At 34.3% G+C, this 26182-nt stretch overlaps 1 protein-coding gene across 1 annotated transcript in view; it reads right to left on the reverse strand.

Annotated features, from left to right (window-relative positions):
- Positions 1–15205: 15205 nt before the first annotated feature.
- Positions 15206–26182, reverse strand: part of Poxm (paired box pox-meso) — a 30994-nt gene continuing 20017 nt past the window's right edge. Inside the window, exons 2-5 of the mRNA XM_090112498.1 lie at positions 19593–19746; positions 19109–19241; positions 15907–16149; positions 15206–15659 (exon numbers count right to left, since the gene is read on the reverse strand). Coding sequence (XP_089968624.1) covers positions 15579–15659; positions 15907–16149; positions 19109–19241; positions 19593–19746 — 611 coding nt within the window. The 3' untranslated portion in view covers positions 15206–15578. The remainder of the gene's footprint in view (positions 15660–15906; positions 16150–19108; positions 19242–19592; positions 19747–26182) is intronic.

The raw sequence follows: 26182 nt of genomic DNA on the forward strand, positions 1-26182 counted from the left end.
TCTACTGCATTTTCGTTTCGAGTTTTCCGTGTTGAAAATCGTGACCTTGAATACTAAAATAACTTGAAATTTATCAATATTATGCACTAGTTAGTAGTTATAGTTAGTGAAAAAAAAAACAAAATTTAATTCATCCAGTTAAAAAACACGACTATATTCGCAGACCGTAACAACGTTCTATGAATATTAATAAGATCAAAATTCCCAATAGTCAATCGAAAAAACGTGCGTAGTCCATATCTGATGCGGATTTTTTTTATTAATAGCAAAATTGGGTATTTACAAGTTTATTTTGAGACAAAGAATAAATATACTTACGTCACTGTTTTAATTTTTATTTGTTTTATCTATATTATGTGATTTTAACTATTAGTAGTATCTAGGTGTGGATAGAGTTTATAATGCAAGTAAAATTCTTTCAAAATTGTATTGAGAGATAATTTATAACCTTACCTTATTTATTTATTTATTACCTATTGTAGAGACCCTTGTATTTCACATATTGTCTCTGCTTGACTGTCTGCTCTATCTACCTACTGGAAAACAACATGTACAAAAGCCAAAGGTTACAATTATTGCGTAAACCCTGGCAGCTTATATTCCTATTTCCTGCTCAAGAAAAGCTGATTCACATAACAAGGTTAAGTACTTCCGAAAATAAATAAACAGAAAGTTCAATTATAAATATCGTTTATTTAAGATCAGTAGCGGTATAGTCTCGACATCCAAGGATGTACAATATTGTTCGTTATCTGAAGAAATAAATACCATGGGGTTGATTTTCTTAAGCTATTAAGCCATGAATTATCATGAAAATCATCTTTTAGGCTGTATGGAAAACTACTTCTCGGAATATCATCCAGAGCGCGCGAAAATCGATCTAAGCCTATAATTATTATTTATTACCTAGTTTATTACCCAATACCCAATTAATATAAAGCTACTTTAATATATTCGCAGTATTCCTTAATAAATCAAAGAACTATTCAGGACTCTACATAACATTTTATAATTTTAATGCTTTTAGTATAATTACAATAGGCACTATTTTCGCGTGCACTTCAGAACTTTGGACTTCAATATATTATATGACCAATTCACGTTTATGTATTCTTATCATTACTAGTCAATAAACTGTTTATCAGTGGATTATCGATAATTAACCAATTACCTAATATTAAAGCATTATGTCCTATTGTGTGGGTCATTCACTGTGACCTCTGTTGTTATAAAAATTATACTTTAATGATACCAACATCACTTGTTTTATTTAACACTACCTCCTATTCCTTCTTAACCCCAATGGTCATGAATCATGATGCAATTCATTTAAGATTGCTTCCCTAAAACCTCGTAGAAGACATGTGTATTCGTAGTGCAAGCAAATTCGCTGATGAAGAGGATGAATCATGAATATTATAATATTCTTAAAAAACATATTTTCAATTTTCTCACGAGATTTAGTAGTAGGACGACTTATACCAAAATAAGTTAACTGATTGCGAAAAAGAGCCCGACGACACGAGAGCAATCTAGATAGAGCTACCTAGAACACGCTACGTAAAGGATACAAGTACATACTATAACGATTAGTATAGTAACGTATAAGTAAATAATGGTTGGTAAAACACATGCATTTGCTTTTTTATTATTATTTACAAACCGCTCAAACTGTGTGGGGCGTGTGATCTACAAATGCTCTTATATTTGGCCAATGTAAATGAAGAGTGGATTATCAATAACTCTCAATCATAATATCCAAGCTCCGGTTTCACGAAAGTAGTTTGAAGAAATAGCGCAATTTTAATATTTATATAAAACTAGAGGTCCGCCCCGGCTTCGCCCGTGGTACATATTTCGCAATAAAAGGTAGCCTATGTCCTTTCTCGGGTATCAAAATATCTCCATACCAAATATCATGCAAATTGGTTCAGTAGTTTAGGCGTGATTGAGTAACAGACAGACAGACAGAGTTACGCATTTATAATATTAGTATGGATAGAATGAGAAATACAAATTTTCTTATACTAACACTGGTTTATGTGCATTGTGCGTGCTCTACATAGAGCAAAATCGGAAAATATGTAAATAAATTAAGTGCAATTTTTATAGATAGGTACCATAGATATATACCAAACGTATAATGTATATATACAGATTGCGTATTCCCAGTGGCTTGCGATGCCAATTTTTAACTCTTTTTTTTAAGGTTTATATATAATATTATTATACCTACGTTTTACTGTTTATAAATATGTAGACGTAGCGTAATCTATAGGTCTTCCTTCGCATATTTCAAGGATTATTACAAATTAACTAAAAACGACATTTACTTTAAATTATAGTTAGGGTACCAGTAATGTAATTGAGAAGAAATTATTATCTTCAGAATTCAGAAGTGCAGTCGAACAGAGCAGGAATATACAAAACTAGAGCGTTCCCATTTCTATATGTAACTAGATACATATATGCATTCATTAAAATGATCAGTGAACCAAATGAGACATATACATTATACATATCGTCAGTGAAGTTCTAACAGTGCGAAAGTCAAAAATGACTGTTTTACAGGAGAGCAAAATAACTACGTAAAATTTAAGTTAGCTACATTTAAGGTATACATAATTCGGAAAAGTATTTAAAATTAGTTTATTAATGATATAAAACAAGTTTTATATGAATAAAATAATATTATTAAGATTTTAACGTGACTTCTGCGGTGTTGATTAAAAATTGCTTGGACATACGTTATGTTTCTAAAGCAGAGTAGGTTATTTATAAAAACTGCCATCGATTTTTATTTTTTTATTTTAATGGAACAAACATCAATCATATAAATTTCACAAGTAACATAACAAAACCATATACTTAGTAAGTAACTTTTAATCACCAGTTTTTCTTTAAAAAAATTAGTATGTAATTATTAAAAACTTATATTTTTTAAACAAAGTAATACCTACACATTTTAGTATCTTTAAATCAGTCAAATCAAAAGTTCGAGGTAGTAGATAAATAGAGTACTATTTTTGCTTATACCTACCTTAACAAATAAATCAAAGTATTCAGGCTTTGTTAACAATTAAAATAAAAGAGATCCAAGTAATTATTAATGAGGTAGAGAGTCGTAATAACTGTGGCAGTCGAAAGGAATAACGGCTTTCAATTCTTGTAAATGACGCCATTTGCTTTCAGCAATTTTTATTGCACTTTGATAAAGCTTTGGTTTGCTAGGTAGGTTTTCAGGAAACATTAACATTCTTCGTCGAGTTCTACCGCGAGGCAACTCTTGATACTCTGCATCAAAGCTTAATTTGTACTTAATTATTCCGTCAGGGTTATACTGCAGAACTTTCAAATCTGTAACTGTAGGGTCATTGGTCGTTCGACCTGGACGAATAGAGTCGTAAATAAAAGTAGTTTTTTGAGTGTAGTCATCGAAAAACTCGTAGCTCAGATACTCAACTATGTAAGGCTGCTTAGGTCTAGCCTCCTTGGAGAGTGCTGCATACTGAGAGGGCAGGAAGATCTCCTTATTTTTAGTTTTCTGCTCGATTGAACTATGCACTGCGTCACACTCCATCTGTGTATGGCCCTTTTCGAGGATCTTTTGTTCGATCACTACATTTTTTTCTATAGCTAGTTGCAAAAGTGCATTAGCAAGAAATACATTCCTATTTTGTGCCGTACAGCCATCAGAATAAAGAATGATAGGAACACATTTATCCTCTAAAGTTCTTCTCAGTATGTGTATGATACATGAAATAAATACGGAAGCAGTTAGACCAGCGTTAGTTTCGTCGAACCAATAGCAGTAGACATCTTTGGTTGCTAGATTGTACATCGTGAAATTATGTACACAGAGTTTGGTTTTATAATAAAGAGCACTAGCTTGTAATTGAGGACACAACTTGACAGCTTGTAGGTCATGCGTGAAAACGTGTACATCCCCAAATTTCTTAGCTCTATCTTTATCCTTTTCTTTTTGATCTCTGGCCAAGTCTTTTGAACGTATATGGGCGTTATATATATCGTCAGTTATATTTCCCACTTTGTGTGAACAACAAGTGTCGCATTGATCTTTTTTGGGTGTAAACAGGCTCAGGTTTAGCTCATCAAAAACTCTGCAAAGTGTCCAACGACTCAGAGCGGCTCTTTCAACTTTTTGACACTCCATGGCGTATAATTTGTATAGCGTGGTTTTATCTTCAATTATCGGCTCTAAATATTGCTTTGATGTATTCGCTCTGCAATAATGCGATGGCATTTTAGGCAACAAAGCAAAAAACTGTTTAAGAAAAGCCATGTCATCTTTCTTGATAATACGGTCTTCTTCATTAACGTCATTATTAGATGTTTTTGCTATTCCATGCTCCGAAGAAGCCACCCAGCATCTTACAGTAGACTCCTTCAAGCCTAAAGTTTTTAAAAATGTCTGCATACAAACTTGAATTCGCCCAATTGATGTATTCAGAAAGTATTGTTTACTATCAGTCCTCCTAGAACTTATTGTATTTTTAATTTGTTTTTTCTCGCAAATCAAGACGTTAGATACAACATACTGTTTCCTTTGCTCCCATGTCATATCTTTCCAGAACTTGGAAAATATATTTTGCCTTTCATCGTCAGTCAAGTTTGAACAACCGCGGACCTTAGACTTTGTACAAAATTTAGAGGTGCACCTAGGACCCATTTCACGTGCAGGACGAGGTACATCATGAAGTACTTTAAATTTCTCATTTCCGACAACCTTCTTATCTCTACGATATCCTACATATTCTTCTCCTTTCATACGTTTCAATTTTGTTCTAGATTTGTCCCATTTCTTAGAGTCTCCAAACCCCTTAATGCTTCTTTTTCTATTAGAATTTAAATCTCCATATTCATCATCCGATGGTTGCTTCTCTAACATAAAAGAAGGATTTGTAGTAGCCGTTGACACAGATGGCTGCTCCTCAACTGAATATGGAGTTGTCTCCAGAGACAGTGGTACATCCAAATGTGTAGCTGGGTCTTGTAGCACTATATTTTGTGGCAGTTCTTCACATGAAGGTGGAACTGTGTCTTGTGACAATGCTTCAACATAATGTTGAACAACGTCTTCTGTGTCAGCTGCAAGTGTCACTGGTTCTTGCGATAATTCTTGATTTAATAATACCGAAGCGTTACAAACAGATGCAAATTCAGGTAGGATTTGAACAGGCAAGTTATTTAAATCTATATTTTCCAACTCCGATAATGATACATTTCTTAGCTTCTGTTTTTTCAAAGGAACTTTAATCTTTAACTGTTTACATAACTCCAAAACTTCTTCATTTTCACTATCACTCGTAGAATCCATATTTTTTCAGAGCTAAAACAAAATAAAAGTTATAACAACACTACGTAACTCATATCGAAACACTGCGTAAGTCAAACAATTCTCAATTAAGCGACTTTTCATTGAATAATAACAAACCAATTAAAATAATTTTATGATACATAGCTTAAAGAGTAAATAGAAAACAAGGTTATAGCAATTAATCCTCTAAATAATGCAAATAATTACCTTTTGTAGGAATAAATATCACACAGCACTTTGCAGGTTATGAATTTGTATGCGACTGACTGACTTACGCCGTGTTGGCCATTCAGGTTTACTTACGTGGTGTCAGTTTTAACGAAATATGAAGCGCTATTGGCTAGCTATCTCCTTTCTCATTGGTTGAAAAAATGCGCGCGGCGCTTCTTCATCCAATGACATCAAAATGTTTTACCGGGCAAAAACTGACTTACGCACTGTTAGAACTTCACTGACGATATATTATTTGCCACAATCGAATTTTCAAAATCAATGGATACAAATATTGTAAAAAGTATTCTTCATTTTTCCAGCGCAATCAAAAACGTTATTTTGTATTTTGAATAACATAAATTATCCCCAATTTTTCAGGTTCACAGAATATATATGATCATAATGACATAATCGCGTTTTAAGGAATTTATCAAAGACCCGGTCAATTACATTTTAATACATTTCATCCGAAGCTTTTAGGTAAATAATTGTTGATTGGAAGTCACTCGTCGCGAACTTGGTAACAAGAGCTATCTGATATAATTATCGATAATAAAGATATCATGGTGCCGTGCGCAAGAGTGTTAAGGCGAAGTGTCCACTTTCAGCAAAATAATTACTATCTATAATTTCACTCTGAAACCTTTGATAGTCAAAACTTTTAGCGCTTATTGCACGCCTCATAAGCGAAGCGTTGAGGTGGGTACTACTGTCACTTCGCGCAAAACATCTGATTTTTCAAACTTAAAATGTCTTTATGTATCATACATTGCACTTGTAAGATAATACATACACACACATATTAAGAAAAAACACTATTTTTAACATTTATGATATTTTTGATGTCATTTTTGTTATTTAAACTAGTTAAAAAACAGTTTAAAAAAGTTCTGTCTTGGACGTCCGTGTGTCTGTATGTGCGGAGGATTTTCTTGTTAACACGATAGCGACCGAAATACTTTACTAATCGAGTCTTTTTTTTTCTCTTACGCTTGAGTATGCTCAGGAATAGAACCCTTTCATTTTTCAGGGTCTGATTCGATGTGGTTTAATTGTTATTATCTAAATAAACAAAAATAATAATTAATAAATATTTATTAAAAAAAAATTATGAGGCGTGCACTTTTGGATTTTCCAAATTATATCTATGCTATGCTCTCATGATGAGTAGAAGGAATGAAGGAAAGTTTGAATTCCATAAAGTTGTATTTAATATCTAAGTGTACTAAAAATTAAAATATTTAACCAAATAGACATATTTCAGGAGTTTCGTAAATAATATACTACATCTAGGTAATCAAAAGGAAAGAGACTTTCGCAGTTCTTGAAACACGAAAATAATAATACTTACCATTTTTGAATACCTAATAAGATAAAACTAAATCAGATGCAAGGATAAAATTTGAACGTGGATCTCCAATCTCTCATTGTGAATATTGTACACTATCATAATTTTAAACCTATAATTTAATTATCTATGTAGGTACTTATTATGTAAACTTTTTTCAAAGATTAAAAATATTTAGAACGTTTTTACGTTACGCTTCGCGGTAGGTTAGCAAAACTTATCAGTAGCTGATTAAAATATATTTTTCGTTATATTGAAATTAGACTACTCCTTAAGTTAAATTCACACGACACTCGCGTGCCGTGTGCAAGGAGGCTTTTACGAAAATCATTATAGATTAAATAATATGCTTAAAACTCGATCACTCATCAACGATTCCAACTGTCAACGCACAACATTCGCTATTCATACATTTATCGCTGATAAATATTTACGATGATATTAATTTTACATCGATAAGAACGTAAAATAATAAATAGTTTACATTTTATTCTAATATTCAATAGAATAGCACTGAAAAATAGTAGTTCAAGTATAAAATAAGAAAACTTTAAACATGCAGCGACATCTAACGTCTAATAGGAGATTTAATTTAAAGTGAATGGTTTAACTGCTTACTGCATTATTGTTAGTGTCCGCTAGATGGCAGCTCATTCAAAATGAACAGAATAATAATTTATTGTCAACTAAACCATTTATTTGAAAACAATAATTTAAAAATAATCTCATTAGAAAAATATGATATTGTACCTATATTAATATTTGTGGAAGTGAAACATAAATTATTATATTAATTTGTATCGGGTAGAGCCTAGAGGTTTTGAAAAGTTGAAACCGCATTACAAAAAAATATTTTCTGAAATGTACTCGGATTTCAATTAAAATGTAATTATTAAAGTCGGACAATATTCATACTGTTGAAGTAATTACATAAAATGTAATTAATCTAAGGATAAACCATTGAACCAATATTTAACTACGAATATAAATTTGTACTGGGTATTGACCACAGATCACAGAAATGGTATTGACTGTATCGTTTTAATTAGGTAATATAATAACTTGAAAGTTTGTGAAGATAACCCGTGGCTCTTTTAAACAAAAGAACTGATGCTGTGGAATATGCGGCTTTTTACCAGATTAAATCACGTTAGTATGAAGACACATCACACAATATTACCTACTACGGGACTAGTTACGAGGAAAGTGGAGCTACAGGCATAAGCTAGTACCTTAAATATGTATCTTTATAACTCTACGTTTAACACATTAAGATGACATTAGGGTACATAAAGCACAAAACTTAGGTATCTATCTAAATTCAAATAGGTATAACATCGAATACACATAGGTATATCAGTTGTAGATATAAATCACATATTTTATCAAGATCTTCGCTTATCGCTTAGGTATATTTTTAAATATTTAACACAGTTCAGGTCAATAAGCATTAAGCATTATCCCGTCCATTCCACATTCGCTGAACCCTAGCTAATTTGCAACGCGTTTGACCTCAGTCCCAATGGCGGCGCGTTTGTAACGCGACCCGCCCCGCCCAGGGACCCCAGGGTCGGTCACACGGCGCCAACTTCAACTGTCAACGGTGTTATGATCTATGGTGTCCTTGATGATGCCGCCACCTTGTTGCAAGTGTAGGAAACGTAAGGAAGTTGGGAATGAGAAGTGTAAATTTAAATGTGTAGTTTTGGATTAGGTACCTATATCTAGTGAATAGTTTATTTGTATGTCGGGTGGAAGGGCAAAAATCATTAAACATATTTATTGTCTATAAACTAGACTCATTAATAACTACCTAGATAGGATTCACGGAAAATTGTGTATCTCTACCATCGTATCATACCTAGGTCCTAGGTAGGTACATCTTTATTTTAAGTAGGTACACAGACTGTAGGTAGCTATCAAATGAACTATGAAATACCTACGTAATATTATTGACTATTTGTTGCCCTTTAATATTGTAGTTGTAAGCATAATTTAATCATCATTCTTCTAAATAATCTAAATCAGAGTAAACTACTGCAATCGTCCTCCAATCTTTATTGATAAAATTTTCATTCAGAAACTTAACAACTAAAGATCATTGCATAAATTATGACTGGTCTTAATTAGTAACGATATGGTAGCTTAGTTTTTGTAACAATCGAATAAATAAAATGTAGGTAGGTATGTACAATATTTACTTGCATAGAGATGTAAGGTTAAAATAAAAACAAATAAATGAGACATGGGGATTTAGACAGGCTTACTTAGAGTACACATTTCCATTTAAAAGTGCTTTGCTTATGGAATTTATTATAGAGAGTATAGTCTCGACTCAGACACGATAATATGGCGCAGGTAAATACAATCAAACCAATAAAATATAGACCAAAAAGCTTAACTAGGTATCTATCGAATATCTTTACCTATCTTTACTACTACTGCGGAATGTTTTCCTATAGCAACAGCCACCAGGAGCTAAAACAGGCTTTCGTCGATTCCTTTCCAAAGGTTATTCAATTACTGTTTTAATCTTTACAAGAGCATGCATTCATATTATGCTGGTACAAATTACAATGTACACGTCGCATAAGAATAATTTTAGTATTTTCAAAGTCACCGCGCGCCTACTTTTAATTACGTTGCCGGTGCGTGGAACCGAACGGCGTCAAATGTCATTTTAACTGCTGCCATTGCCATCAAAAAGAAAAAAAAGAGCTCGCCGCCATTTCACTTTTTGCTCCCGCGCTTTTTCTGCGCGCGCTCGTAAAATTTGTTATTAATACAGTAAAATTTCGGATTAGGTGGTATTAAATTCGAAACAAAGCAACGATTTAATTGGTAATTCGTGTCCGAACGTTGATATTTTGTTCCCGAACCAATATCCGTTTATTGTTTTCGGAGCATTTTAACATATTATCGTTTTTTTAAACATAAAATCGAGAAAATTTATCCTAAACACAATCATGTAGGTACATAATATTATACGTAGACTACAACACTATTCAACGTAAAATTTAGTTTTGGCTGAATAGGATACTTACCTAATATTTCACCTAAAAGTTATGGAGCTCGGAAGAGCCGAAGAGAAAGACATAGAATTTTTTTCTGTATATTATTATTAAGGTACATTGTAAATTAATAGTTTTGTAGTATGTACGTAGAATATCTCTAGGTATGTAGAGAAGTTTTCGACTCTACGTCAGATCAAATGTAAGCTGCATTAGGTACCTATAATCGTTTTCGACCAAACTTCGAAGCCTTAAAATAAGTTTTGCCTATTTGTTAGATACTTATTGTTATTTGTACAGGTGGTAAACAGTATCTATATGGTATCTATCGATATTTTCGCTTTAGGACCTAAGTACTTAAAGAAGTTATTAAAATTAAACATTTACACGAAATGAGTGATTGGGGTTGCAGGGTACCTAATCGCTGGATCAACTAAAATGATTTGGAAAATAATTTAACCAATACAACGCTAAACATACCTACTTATAATTTCCTACTGAGTTACAAAGGCTTCTTTATCCCGAATAAAACCTAGTGTGACTATGACAAGTGGCTAATTTGTTGTTTTTTTACTAAGAGCTGAGATTTATTACCAGCGGTCTGCGTGACAAATTGCAGCTATATTATATACTAAGTAAGTAATTTAGATAATTTTATAAGCAAATAAATATGAATGTGTAATTTTATTTAAATGTGTCCGGCTCCGGGACTTCATGATTCTTCATAAACCAAGCAACCTTGCACCACAGAATACATAATAGTAGCTAAACGCTACAGAACGGACACTCTCCGCCTCCCGCCAAAATTAAACTTACCTCACCCCCGCGCGATCAGACATAAAATGGGCCATATTTTTCTGCAAGGACGATACGCAACGAAGATTGACAACATTAATCAAATTGACTTAAAGTAATTTTATTATTTTGGATTTGTGATTATCGTTTTTCGTAGAAAATGGTTAGATATTGTGCTGTTTACTGTTTAGATATTGTGTATTTCATCAGAAAAACGCGAATTTTTTTTTACGCTAGTCACAAATGTGCCAACCATAAAGCGTTAACACACACATTTGCAGTCTCTACAGTGTGACTGTCAAAACGATCATTTTGTATGGAGTGTCCGGGGTGTGCTTGCACTCTATTTTGTTGTTACTTTATGTTGTTTGCGGAAAAGTAGGCAATTTAGGTATGTCTGTATTCAATATTCATATTTAGATATTGATAGAAAGATTTATAGGTAACTATATAGCTTACCGCCCGATTTGTCCAAACCTTTTAACCTCAAACAAATAAATTATAAACTAAAACCTTCCTATTGAATCACTCTATGTATTAAAAAAACTGCATCAAAATCCATTGCGTATAGTTTTAAAGATTTAAGTATACAAAGGGACATAGGGACAGAGAAAGCGACTTTGTTTTATACTATGTAGTGATAACTGATATGTACTGAATTTTATTTATTTGACGAGTTGAATATACATAGTTAGAGATTGTCTAATCTAAAAATGAACGCCCTTCCACTAAACTTAATTGTTTCAATGTGTGAGGACAAATAATTATTGAACCACTTTTATATGTGTGCGCTCGGCGATTCTACTGCAAACTTTGACTTTCGCGCACTGATTTGAGGGGCGTTCATTTTTAGATTAGACAATCTCTACCTACCTATTTAGGTAGCTATACTTACCCATACGAAGCTAATTGCTAGACTACGGCAACAAAACGGAGAAAATATGGATGAGAAAATATATGAATGGCTTTTTTTTTTTTTTTTGTGTGGTGTCTCTCAATGTTAGCCAGAAGGGCTTCTACATTTTAACGCGGACGCGGGGGTGAACTGAAGGTTCACCCTGGTAGCGACATGCACAAGGGCGTCCCCCCTTGACGGGGACCACGAACCTCGGCTTGAGCTGTCGCTTGAGTGGAGGAGGCCAGAAGGGCCCTAATCGGACGGGATATGAATGGCATGGATGACATTTTGTATGAGAGAAAAATTGTTACATTTTTATTATTTCTAACCAAGCTGTTGTTGTAGTCAACTCATACCTTCACACGTATTTCATAATTTACCATAGTTTAGTACCTACTTAGATCTTTTATTTCCTTATCTTTCAATTTATAAATCCTGAGCCATAACCCACATAATTACTATTTCACTACTACTTGTATACGTAGTAGGTATATTATTATTAGTCTGTGCTACTACTATTATTTTATAGGTATTTACAAATGAAATAGCGTCAGTAGTTACCTATGTAGTCTGTACCTACTACCTATAACTCTTATTAGTCAGTTCTTTAAAGAAACGAATCTTCAATGGCGGCGCTTATCATTCCCTCTCGCTCACACACGGCCGTACGGTATGCAAAAAAAAATAGGGTAAAGTAAAATGTATTTAATTTTCCGTGTTATAATTTTTGGAAGAAGTGTACAAATACAACCCTCGAATTTAAGGTTTTTGTGGGGGGGGAGGGGAGGGGGGAGTAGTGGGAATCCCACCTCCAAAGGGGGGGGTGAGGAGTCACTTAGTTTCTGAGATATTGGAGTTTAAAGTTTTGAGAATTGCCGTGAAATTGCAAAAAAAAAAATATGGACAAGAAATAATATGAACTTTTCTTCCTTCCATTCCCACTTGTAGAGTCCCAGCAGTGGGTACTTATATGGGCTGATGATTATGATGAATCTCAAACAAAGAAATAAAGAAATATTTAAAGAAATTTATTGCTCAAAATTATAATTTTCAAATTTGACTACCTGAATTTGACTACCTGTCGACCCCTATGCGAAACCCGATCATAAATTTAGAATGACAATTATGTATTTGCTATAGTAAATAATATTTTCTTTAATAATATATTCTTTGGGGAAAGTTGTTCAGTTTATGGGCTAATTACGAGACTACGAGTATTAATGGGGATTTTGTTGCGTTCTGTATATGTCATTTGATAGTTCATATAAATACACAAATATCATAACAAAACAGTTTGTCAACAAACAAATTAAAATAATTAACAAAATAATAAATAAAATAATTATCGATTTACGTTATTTTTATTTTCTTTTTTGCTGATCCTACCATCTGTCAAAGTCAGCTTTGGCCGCCATTGAAGATTCGTTTCTTTATTGAACTAGCTAATACCTACTAGTTCATTTTTGAAAATTGTGCATTACTAATTTATAACTAACTGGATGGAAGGAAAGGACTGTTGGTGTAAATAAAAGAAATTGTTAAATAACTGATAGTTTTATTTCGTAGATAAGTACCATTCTTATATCTAAATTTTCTTAATAATAACTTAATAAGTACATAATACTATAACTATACACATTTTTAAATAAAATTGGTCTTCTTTTCACAATTTTTGGCCATTCTATTTTGTTTAATCTTAAATTTCGTTGGTCAAATTATAAGTACAATGAAAGATATAGGTACAATTATACAAGATGTAAGACTTTCACATTAATAAGTACAAATCAGACGATTTTTATCCCAATATAATCGAGTCCCTAAATATTTAGGCTTTTTTCTTAACGTAACTAACCTTTTAATGAAAGAAATAAGTTATATTATTATAATCTTAACCTAAATAATAAAGAGATATGCCAAGATTCTAAGTTTAAGTACCCATAATCGCTTTTATTAACAACTTAAAACTATTATGTACATAATTGCACCCAGGTTGCCACGAAAATAACACAGGTAATAGCTCAAAATGTTACAAGTACATATATAGGGTATCAAAAATAGTTACCAGATGTAAAAATGGCCAAACCACAACATCGCTAATCACTACATAGTATAAAACAAAGTCGATTTCCCTGTCCCTATGTCCTTATGTCCCTATGTCCCTTTGTACGCTTAAATCTTTGAAACTACGCAACGGATTTTGATGCGGTTTTTTTTAATAGATAGAGTGATTCAAGAGGAAGGTTTATATGTATAATAACATCCATTAAATAGTGGAGAAGTACTGTTATTTTTGAGGTTTCTAAAGTGATGTCGTAAAAAATTACATTTTTTCCGCTTACATTGCAAACGCAGGCTGAACCCTACGAGTTTTATCAAAATAATGTACTAAGTATTATACACATTGAAAAGGTCTATAGAAAAGTCCGCGATGGTATATGTCTATCTCTTATGGATAACCCACAATAACATTTTTTTGTCATTTACTTTTTACGAAAAATAATGGCTAATTTTCGATGCGATTTTAACCAATACAGCATTAATCCTTAACCAATAAAATACCTTGAACACATTGTTCGTTTAATATAGATCTATATGGCCCTTTACACCGTATGATTTAAGTGAATATTTTCGAAGATATTACAGATTTAAAAATTGCGGGACGTAGCGTTTGCGGCGGTACCGGCCGGCCGCCAGGCTATCTATACGAAGTCGGAGCGGGCCGTTATGTTTTTATATACAACGTTGAAAGTTTTTCTGTAGTGTATTTAGTATCAGCATTGCACCCGTGCGAAGCCGGGGCGGGTCGCTAGTTTATTATAAAAGCAGATTCTTGTAATTCTAACAATATCTAGGTACATACTTATCGATGATAATAATTTTATTCATCAAAGCGAAAGTAACAAAAATGTTTTGATCCCAAATAAAATAACATTAATTTTTCAAGCTAAGGATTTTTTCAAGTTAAACTACACGGTAAATATATTTTGTTTACAGAAATAAACCATAAACTGTTCTATTAATATTATAATGCAAATTTAAGACAACAGTCGATCGTGATAAATTATCCAGTTAGATCTAACTGTTAAACAATATGACTCAAGTTACAGCTATCACCTCACACTTCCGTGGCAATACACGCATTATAACAATAATCTTACACACCAGTAGATAGATATGTACAAGCCCTTAATACTTTTATCAAAATGTACAATCGATTACTTTGTATCACCGTCCCACGATAACCCGCCCGCACATTGACTATTCATTTCTCGATTATTTCTTGTTTTCACAATAATCTATGATAAAGTAATATGATTTTGCGAAAGTTTATAATCAGATAAGTCTAATTTCGGATCGATACAATCAGTGTAATAGAATTATATGGACAGACACGGCAAAGATAACATCCAAAACTGTTGTTGATCTGCCCCCCTAGACAAGTGGTTTTCTATTAGCGTAAAGTTCAATAGAATAGATTATGAATGTATGAGATTGACGTAATCAATCGTCGTCGTCGTCGTAATCAAACGTCAATCTCATACATTCATAATCTATTCTATTGAACTTTACGCTAATAGAAAGCCACTTGTCTAGGGGGGCTGATATCGATTCTACGAACCAGTCAATTTGTACAAACACAATATTTATAATAAAATAACCTGTATTTTATTAGTGCTCACATATTAAAACAAAACATAAATAAAGTTTGATAACAAACAGCTGATGTCAGCTCATTGCCTCTCGATTATAATTAAACCCATACATAGCGTGAGGCATGCTCAACGGGAACGTCGTCACGTTCGTTGCTGTCAGACTTGACGTCACATTCGGTGCGACAGCCGTCACATTTGACTTTGGAACTGTCATATTTGACGTGACAGCTGTCATGTTTGACATTGGAATCGATGTGTGTGTGAGCGTTGGCGTTGCTTGTGTAGAGTGTGTAGGGGGTTGGTGGGGCGGGCGGGGTGTTTGTCAAAGTGCATGCGCGTGTGCGTGGTGCGGCGCGGGCTGGTGCGGGTGCGCCAGGTGCGGCGCGTTCGCGTGCTGACGGCCCTGGGGGGAGAAAAATTAAGTTAAATATGTTAAATTAAGTAAACATATAGATTTGTATTTGAACTGATTAAAATAACTAGAATTAAACTAGGTTCAAATACAGTACAAGCAATACAAATACAGTACAGTACAGTAAAAGCTTTTTGAAATTAAGGCGGTTTCACCATTTCCCGCTAACATGAAATGTACCGATCTTACACAAATCAATCTAAATCTATTTAACACAAACAAAAAAAACGGAACAAACCTGCAAGTACACATAGTAGTCGTAGGGCTGGTGCAGCGGCCAGCAGCGCTGCGGCGGCACGGGGTAGAGCGGCGGCACGGGGTACAGCGCGCCGCCCAGCTTGTTGCGCAGGATGCGGCTGATGCTCGACACGGACGGCACGTTGTACTTGTCGCACACGCCGTCCGCCAGCAGCCGGTCGCGGATCTCCCACGCGAAGATGCCCGGGTCTTTTGCTTTTAATTGCTTGATGTAGGACACCACCTGGGATTGTGATGTTTTTATTGCTAGTGTAAAATTATATTATAGGGACCACCTCAGAAATTCTTTTAATTCTGCTTTATAATCCAAACACAAATAATATAATCCAAAAAACCACTTTTTTTATTCTATAAATCCAATCGATTGCATCAGGTTGTAAAAAAAACAGAAATGAAAAATAATCCATACTAATATTATAAATGCGAAAGTAACTCTGTCTGTCTGTCTGTTACTCAATCACGCCTTAACTACTGAACCAATTTGCATGAAATTTGGTATAGAGATATTTTAATACCCGAGAAAGGACATAGGCCACTTTTTATTGCGAAATATGTACAATAATATTATGTAGTAGTTAATAATATCTTTTTTATTTCTTACTTTTCCGTTTTTGAAGTCGGTTGTTTTTAACGCAGTTATTTTTATTTAATACTTTTTAGTGTATTTTTCAACACGAATCAAACGAGCCCAAACTCGATAAAGTTGAGTCAATATATTACTGAGTTCCTATGGCCACCTTCCGATTCCATCATCAAATCAGCTTCATGTCATGATAATGTTTCATCGCTATCAAATTTACATACATATACAAAATTTCAGCTCAATCGGTTACCGGGAAGTGAATCAAAGTTACTTGCTACATATCAACTTAGTCATCGAGTACAGACAAAAATGCTCATAAAATAAAAACTACTGGGCCTATCCGAAAAAAAAAAATTATGGGACCAATTTGACACCATCCCGCATCGAACAAAAAAAGAATCACGTAAATCGGTTCAGAAACCTCGGAGTAATCGGTGTACATACATAAAAAAAAAATATACCGGCCGAATTAATAACCGCATAAAATCGCATGGAGAGCATAATTTTCATTAAACGCTCTAATCGCACGGAAAGCTAAATTTTCACAAAAAAGCTCTAATCGCACGGAGAGCTTAATTTTCACAAAAAACTCTCATCGCACGGAGAGCTTAATTTTCACAAAAAGCTTTAATCGCACGGAAAGCTTAATTTTCACAAAAAGCTCTAATCGCACGGAGAGCTTAATTTTCGCAAAAAGCTCTAATAGCGCGGAAAGCTTAATTTTCACAAAAAGCTCTAATCGCTCGGAGAGCTTAATTTTCACAAAAAAGCTCTAATCGCATGGAGAGCTTAATTTTCATAAAAAGCTCTAATCGCACGGAAAGCTTTATATTCACAAAAAGCTCTATTCGCACGGAAAGCTTAATTTTCACAAAAAAGCTCTAATCGCATGGAGAGCTTAATTTTCACAAAAAGCTCTAATCACACGGAAAGCTTAATTTTCACAAGAAGCTCTAATCACACAGAGCTTAATTTTCACAAGAAGCTCTAATCACACGGAGAGCTTAATTTTCATAAAAAGCTCTAATCGCATGGAGAGCTTAATTTTCACAAAAAAACTCTAATCGCACGGAGCTTTATTTTCACAAAAAACTCATCGCCCGGAGAGCTTAATTTTTCTCATTAAGCTCTAATCGCACGGAAAGCTCAATTTTCACAAAAAGCTCTAATCGCACGGAGAGCTTAATTTTCACAAAAAGCTCTAATCGCATGGAGAGCTTAATTTTCACAAAAAGCTCTAATCGCATGGAGAGCTTAATTTTCACAAAAAGCTCTAATCGCACGGAGAGCTTAATTTTCACAAAAAACTAATCGCACGGAAAGCTTAATTTTCATAAAAAGCTCTAATCGCACGGAGAGCTTAATTTTCACAAAAAGCTCTAAACGCATGGAGAGCTTAATTTTCACAAAAAGCTCTAATCGCACGGAGAGCTTAATTTTCACAAAAAGCTCTAATCGCATGGAGAGCTTAATTTTCACAAAAAGCTCTAATCGCACGGAAAGCTTAATTTTCACAAAAAAGCTCTAATCGCACGGAGAGCTTAATTTTCACAAAAAACTAATCGTACGGAGAGCTTAATTTTCACAAAAAGCTCTAATCGCATGGAGAGCTTAATTTTCACAAAAAGCTCTAATCGCACGGAGAGCTTAATTTTCACAAAAAGCTCTATTCGCACGGAAAGCTAAATTTTCACAAAAAAGCTCTAATCGCACGGAGAGATTAATTTTCACAAAAAACTAATCGCACGGAAAGCTTAATTTTCACAAAAAGCTCTAATCGCACGGTGAGCTTAATTTTCACAAAAAGCTCTAATCGCATGGAGAGCTTAATTTTCACAAAAAGCTCTTAATCGCACGGAGAGCTTAATTTTCACAAAAGCTCTAATCGCACGGAGAGCTTCATTTTCACAAAAAGCTCTAATCGCATGGAGAGCTTAATTTTCACAAAAAGCTCTAATCGCAGGGAGGCTTAATTTTCAAAAAAGCTATAATCGCACGGAGAGCTTAATTTTCATTAAAAGCTCTAATCGAACGGAAAGCTTAATTTTCACAAAAAGCTGTAATCGCACGGAGAGCTTAATTTTCACAAAAATCTCTAATCGCACGCAGAGCTTCATTTTCATTAAAGGCTCTTATCGCACGGAGAGCTTAATATTCACTAATAAATAACTGCGTTAAAAACAACCGACTTCAAAAACGGAAAAGTAAGAAATAAAAAAGATTTGACATTATTATTTACTACATATTATTTATATGTGCTATTTATTAAAAGTTAATTAATAAATGACTTTTCAAACTCAAACTCAAACTCAAACATTCATTTATTCAATTAGACTACTATTTAGTAGCACTTTCGAATCGTCATTACATTATTACATAAGTATTTTTAACATTTACCACCGATTCGGAAAGCAGTATCTATGGAGAAGAATCAGCAAGAAACTCCATAGTTGCTCTTTTAAAATCATGTCAATATTAATATTTAAAAAACTTTTTAACTTTAGAACTGATTACTTACTACAATTACTACGATAACGATATTAATTTTTTTTTCTACTACTTTTTCTTCTATCACTACTTACTATGTACCATACCATACCTTAGGCGTAGTGACTCTGGGTTTAGAGCCTCCAATAGCACCAGGCAGGATGGAGCCCGTCTCGTGGTAGCGCGCCAGGATCTTGGAGACGCAGCCATGCGACACGCGTAGCTGTCGACTGATGTCGCACGGCCTGGAAGAAGGTACTGGTTTGAGTCATTTTTCACATTTACTAGCTTTTTTTCCCTTAAATATATTAGAAATTCCCTTGGGAATGGGATATTTCATGACGATAAAATTTCTTATTAATGCGATATTAGGCCTATATGTATATTACGCCTATATAACTAGACAGATAGAAGAAGTAGAAGAATACTTCGTCAGGAAAACGACATATCCAACAACAAAAAAATGTAATAACATTTACCAGTATTAGAATGGCTTATAATTTATATAATGAATGAATGAACACGTGAATGCTAGTATAGTATCCTAACACATTCCTTATGGTAATATGTATGGTAATATGAATACACAAGGTCACCTGATGCCCAGCTGAGCCAGCTCCACGATGCGCAGGCGCACGGCGTTGGGCAGCGGGCGGCCGTTCACGAACACGCCGCCCAGCTGGTTCACCTCGCCGTACTGCTGGCCCCCCGCGCCCGACATCGGGCTTCCCATTGCGTTTGCATTTGGATCTGTGGAGAAAAGGCAATTTAGTATGGAAATATCAAATAGGCTAATAACTTCGTGCGATGTAACTAAGAGCAGACTTTTACCAAACACCAAAATAAATTTTTTGGACGGTCACATCATCTTCTATCTCCAGATACTAAGTTATCCTCATTACGCTACAGCCTGTATATACAAGCACCCGAAGAATCGCGATTATGAGCAGTGCAAGGAGTACTATCAAACGTAGGTACCCTAAACTCCTCAGCTTAAGAAAAACATTTAAGAACATTTAAGAAAAACATAAGAAGCAAAAACTTATAAATGTACCAATCATACGTTCAAAATCTTCAATCTAACATCCCACTAACACCACAGTCCACTAATTGCATACAATATAGTCAGTCTAATTCCGAGTGCAGTATTTACGCGACAATTTGTTAACGTGTGGCCGGTGACAGATGCTGAAGTATCGAGCGTCTTCCTTTTGTGTGGTAATAGTGGGCTGGTGCGGAATTTAACACGGAGACGGATTTAATTCCAGATACAGACGTGTTGTCTTTATGTTGTAGTAAGATTTAAATGTAAAATTTAAAGAACCAGTCGATTGCACCCGGGATAACAAATAGCCTATATTACTGGCTTAAAAAATTACGTTCTAATGATAAATGAATTCATATACTTAACCAATGCAAAAGAACAGTTTTTTTCTGTGTAGAAACTGCTTGCGGTGGTAAATAGTTAAACTACCATGCTAAGACGATACAAAAGTGCTTCTGGACGAAGTTTATTGAATAAAAAAATTGAGAGTTTGATTACTCCTTGCCTCTATCAATTCTATATCAGAAAAATAATGTGAATATAGCTTTAAACAAAATTTGACATCTAAACTCAGCTGATTCATAAAATGCTATAGTTTCCACAACTCTTCACTTAAGGTCACTTAAGGATATGAAAAAATAGTTTACGACCATATTCCCAGACCTGCTGAATATACCTATACAAAAATCATAAAACGCGGCCACGCCGTTTTGGAGGAATCTGGTTACAAACAACGCGAACGGTGTAAAACGAATTTGATTTGCAGAGATTACAAATAAATTAATAGTATAGAAAGTAGCTCGTAGAAACGATGGCCGTTGGGACAGAAAGGTTCTCTAATGGAGACCACGTATAGGACGACGCCGACGCAACGTAGACGGCCTCTAACTAGATGGACAGACAACCTAATCAGGGTGGCGGGGAGCCGCTAGATGCAGGCCGCTGGTGATCGGCCGTTCTGGAAGTCTTTGGGGGAGGCTTATGTCCAGCAGTTGACGTCCTATGGCTAAGACGACGACGACGATGACGAATATAGAAAACAATTAAAAACAAAAGACTTTAAATTCATTTGATCCAAGTAGAAGCATGATCTCAAAATTCAACATACTTGGTACCTTGGTATAGTGAGATGAAATGAAATTCTTATTGATTCCATGTCCCTATGTTTAAGTTTAATGACATAAGGATAAAATATTAAAGTTTTTAATAATTAATAACTTGATTACATAGGTATCTCCAATAATATCGATTGCAAATCTCATAAGCCCGAGGACAACAGATTAAACAATTGAATGCAGTCAACCATGATATAAATATTTAATCATAATTCTTTATGTTACAGAATATAATATAGACGCTTGTTCCGGAATCGTCAGCCTTGGGCCGTGATAAAAATAAAAATAATACACATAGACTATGTTACTCAGTAATTAAAAAGAGTTTTCTAATGGTAAACATATTTATTAAATCCGTCGAAGCGTCTTTCCAAACTATACAAGGCCAGTACGCAACGGTGTGAAACTAATCGCGTATAGTTTGGAAATAACTTTTTTACAAAGTTCTTCCAATCTATACAACAGCATTACGCAAGTACTCGCGTATACTTTGTAGTGAAGTAAGTAAGAATAGCGCTCCAAAATATACAGCGCCAGTACGCATGCGGACTAATCGTGTATGTTTCGGAGTAAGCGCGGCGTCTTTCCATATTTGCTCGCGCTTATATTATTGTATTGCTGTTTTGAAATCTATTTTCTTATCAAAATGCATGTGTATTGTGTATGTACTATGTAATGTTGCGTACTGGTCGTATATTTTTTGTATCGAGGATGCTTGTGTCTTCGTTCCCGTCTATACTGCACGACTTATAATTGACAATAGTGCTAAAATGTAAGAACCTAATAAGTCCAGAAGAAGACGGTTGCGAGGCGACGGAGCCCCGCTTCGCGGGGCTTCTACTTTTGTGTAGTTAAAAAAAACACGAACCTAACCTAACACACAGGTAACCCTTATATCTGTTACCTATTAATTTTTCTAAGCTCACCTAATAATATTTTATTCCATATTTTACTGAATCAATCGAGAAGAATAAAAGTAGATAGATATAGCTGTACAAGTCTTTGATTGCTTACGCTTATTTATTATTTCGCTCAAGCGTAAGTGATGTAGTAGGTATATTTAGTTATATTTTGCGTACTGATCGTGTATAGTTTGGAACGAAGAAGCAAGCATCCGCGTTACAAAGTATACACGATCAGTACGGAAAATTCGTGTATATTTTGTAATAACAAACTTAAAAACAGCATTACAAAGTATACAGTATACACGAGCAGTTTCCTATGGTTGCGTTCTGGCTATGTATAGTTTGTAAATACGCTCCGTCGAACAGGTCTTGAGTGAATTCGTAACAAATCTTGAATTTAAAACGAGGCTTGAATCTTTCATATTCAGAAATATCGCGACAAATGATACAACCCTCTAAGACAAATAAAAAAAGCCGCGCTTACACAAAACACTGATCATTAACTAATTGCTACGGATGGCTTGCGCATCGCGTGTCGAAATGTGACAGCTGTCACTGTCACCGTGACAGCTCGCGTCACAATGACAGCCGGATGCAATACAATCCGAACGGGAGGAGAATTAGCTTTACAAATCGATTTATCATGTTTAACCTGTGTTTTAGAGCACTTATTCAAAGTGAACAAAGTATACCACGACTACTAAGAAGGTCGTCGTCGTTAGGTCCTTAGATGAGAGAAGTCTTGTATTCTGTAATTTCATTTCAAATTGACCAAATCACGCTTAAATTATATTCTTTATACCAAAAGTATTTATTAAAACGTTTAAATATAGCATTTAAGTCGGTTTACTATATTCATTAACAAATCATCACGTTATGGCTATCTATTTTTTACTCAGCCGGCAAGATGAATGGCCTGCAAACGTCCACATGTGGCCAGAACACACCCACTGACATGGCTGCGGCAATCCGCGCCAATTTGCTGCGAACATGCGTTTTTTTTTGTTTGTTGAAAAAGAGAACTTTTGTAGTGTTTGTATGGAGTTATATTGGTAACTTTTAAGTTTTAAACATAATTAATTGCATTAGATCGATAAGTAGGTATCACAAAATGGCAAAGGTATAATTTGATAAAGTTGAATGAACATTAGTAAATCGATATTTATGTGGATAACTTTGTGATAATTTTTTGCGTTTGCCGTGTTAACTATAAGCTATAACCTATTGGAATCACCATTCTTGATTCTCCATGTACCTACACATTTGATATTTTCTATACCTACATAGACGTCCTCCAACTTAAAATCTATGAATGAACAGCAACAAATGCAACTAGTGCATAACATGCAAATTGTCACAAAGGCCGGAGGACGCACGTGCGGTTCTATGAAGAGCCCCGCCCTCTCAGTGCAAAGGCGCCGACGTCGCGGGAGGCCTAATATTCTATACTTTATTTTATACTAGCTTTCCGCCCGCGGCTTCACCCGCGTTTTCAAAGAAAAACCCGCATAGCTTCCGTTCCCGTGGGATTTCCGGGATAAAATGTCCTAAATCCTATCTAATGTGTTAATCCGAGTTACCTTTTATATGTGTGCTAAATTTCATTATAATCGGTTCAGTATTATTTACGTGAAAGAGTAACAAACATACACATACATGACATACATGTCCATCCTCACAAACTTTCGCATTTATAATATTAGTATCTAGGATAGGAAAGGATAGGTACTATATTTATGATTTACTTTAACCTATAAAAAGAAAAACATATCAAACTATTTGTAATTTTTGTTTATGTAGATATAGGACATACCTATTGCACGCCTCATAAGCGAAGCGTTGAGGTGGGTACTACTGTCACTTCGCGCAAAACATCTGATTTTCAAACTTAAAATGTCTTTATGTATCATACATTGCACTTGTAAGATAATACATACACACACATATTAAGAAAAAACACTATTTTTAACGTTCATGATATTTTTGATGTCATTTTTGTTATTTAAACTAGTTAAAAAACAGTTTAAAAAAGTTCTGTCTTGGACGTCCGTGTGTCTGTATGTGCGGATCCTTATAGCGACCGAAATACTTTACTAATCGAGTCTTTTTTTGCACGCCTCATAAGCGAAGCGTTGAGGTGGGTACTACTGTCACTTCGCGCAAAACATCTGATTTTTCAAACTTAAAATGTCTTTATGTATCATACATTGCACTTGTAAGATAATACATACACACACATATTAAGAAAAAACACTATTTTTAACGTTCATGATATTTTTGATGTAATTTTTGTTATTTAAACTAGTTAAAAAACAGTTTAAAAAAGTTCTGTCTTGGACGTCCGTGTGTCTGTATGTGCGGATCCTTTTTCTTGTTAACACGATAGCGACCGAAATACTTTACTAATCGAGTCTTTTTTTTTCTCTTACGCTTGAGTATGCTCAGGAATAGAACCCTTTCATTTTTCAGGGTCTGATTCGATGTGGTTTAATTGTTATTAAATAAACAAAAATAATAATTAATAAATATTTATTAAAAAAAAATTATGAGGCGTGCACTTTTGGATTTTCCAAATTATTTAAAAAATGCTCTAAGTATTTCCTTTCTAAAAAGCCTCCTAGAAATATTATGAATGGCCTTTCATAATATTTCATTTTGTAAATTGTAATTTGTAATACGTATGCTAACGGATGTACACCTACTTACATGTAAAATTGAAATGGCTGCGTTAACGTGCATGTCTGCGATGACTGAATAATTAGCGTTATTTCATGTTATTAGGTACCAAGTCACAGATTATATCCTCAACATATTTGTTACCTATATTTTCACAAATAATCTACTTAGTACTAAATATTTATATGTCTAGAAAATAACACGATCCCGTCGGTCATCACTGAAAGCGGCTCGACGGAACACAGTGGAGTTAAGGCGGTAGGCCACTGCTTTCAATGTAGGTTCGTTATTGCTAATGGATTTAAGCTGATAGTTTACCTATAATAGATTATTAGATAGCCATCGCGAATGGATATTCAGAAAAGAAGAATAATAGGTAAGTATGTTCAAGATAATAAATAAAAATATTCATAAGTATTTAAATAGATATTAACTGAGTAATTGATATCGTTACTCGATTTAAAATGTGACCCTAAAAAAATCACAACGCGCACATAAAAATATCAATTTATTAACAAAATAAAAGTGTTAATTAAGATTAAATTATCGCTTTTATGTCTTATTATACACAACTGATAAAGGAAACACCATAAACATCAAAAGCATAAACGTTCAAATTAAACATGATATTTTAGTGGCGTTTCAGAATGTTAACGAACCATTGGTGCCTTTGTTCGGGCTCAAAGCGAGCGCGTTTAACGCGACCAGCGATATATCTGGAGTAATATAAAACCTCAGAAGTTGCGATTAATTCAGCGAAAACACTAGTAACTGTCAACGGAGAAACGTCAAAGAGGCGTCGTAAATTAGACGCGGGAAAGATATTTCCCGCCTCGCCACCCGTTTCGCTCTAACGCGCGGGTTGCTGTATTGTGCCGTCCCGCTCTCAAACCAATTAGCATTCAAAGAAGCCGATTCAAAAAGATTCGATTTAACTTGTAGTGATGTCTTTGTTTATCGTTAATTTCATTTGTTTTTATTGCTTCCGTTGTTGTATTAATTTAATTACGATAAGATAAGAGATAAAGAGCAAATCCGAAAAAAAAATTAAAGCGTTTTTGTAGGTAATGATTTAACTTATATTATGATCTTGTTTAGATGAGATTAACACATAAGACACATAAGTAAGATTATATTTAGTGATTCAGAACGCATTTATAAATCTACATGCATTCCCAGTAGGCCAAATTGATATTTTTTACACCTATAAATTATTTCTCTAACTTGCTTATACCTACCTATAATGATAATTCAAATAAAAGTTAATAAAATACCACACAGCTATGTTGTACACCAGTCACAATACAATAAATACGAACTTCAATTGAAAAAAAAGAAGAGTGTGTGTGCCGAGCACACGTGTCAGAAGTGAAACATCTTTGGCAATATTCGAAGATATCTTTGAATCTTGCCAAAGGTGTTTCACTTCTTTCGAATTCGTTCAA

The sequence above is a fragment of the Colias eurytheme genome, chromosome 18 (assembly GCF_061535395.1).
Source record: "Colias eurytheme isolate Ceu_HAF_F1 chromosome 18, ilColEury1 Martin Lab GWU primary, whole genome shotgun sequence".
Classification (NCBI taxonomy): domain Eukaryota; kingdom Metazoa; phylum Arthropoda; class Insecta; order Lepidoptera; family Pieridae; genus Colias; species Colias eurytheme.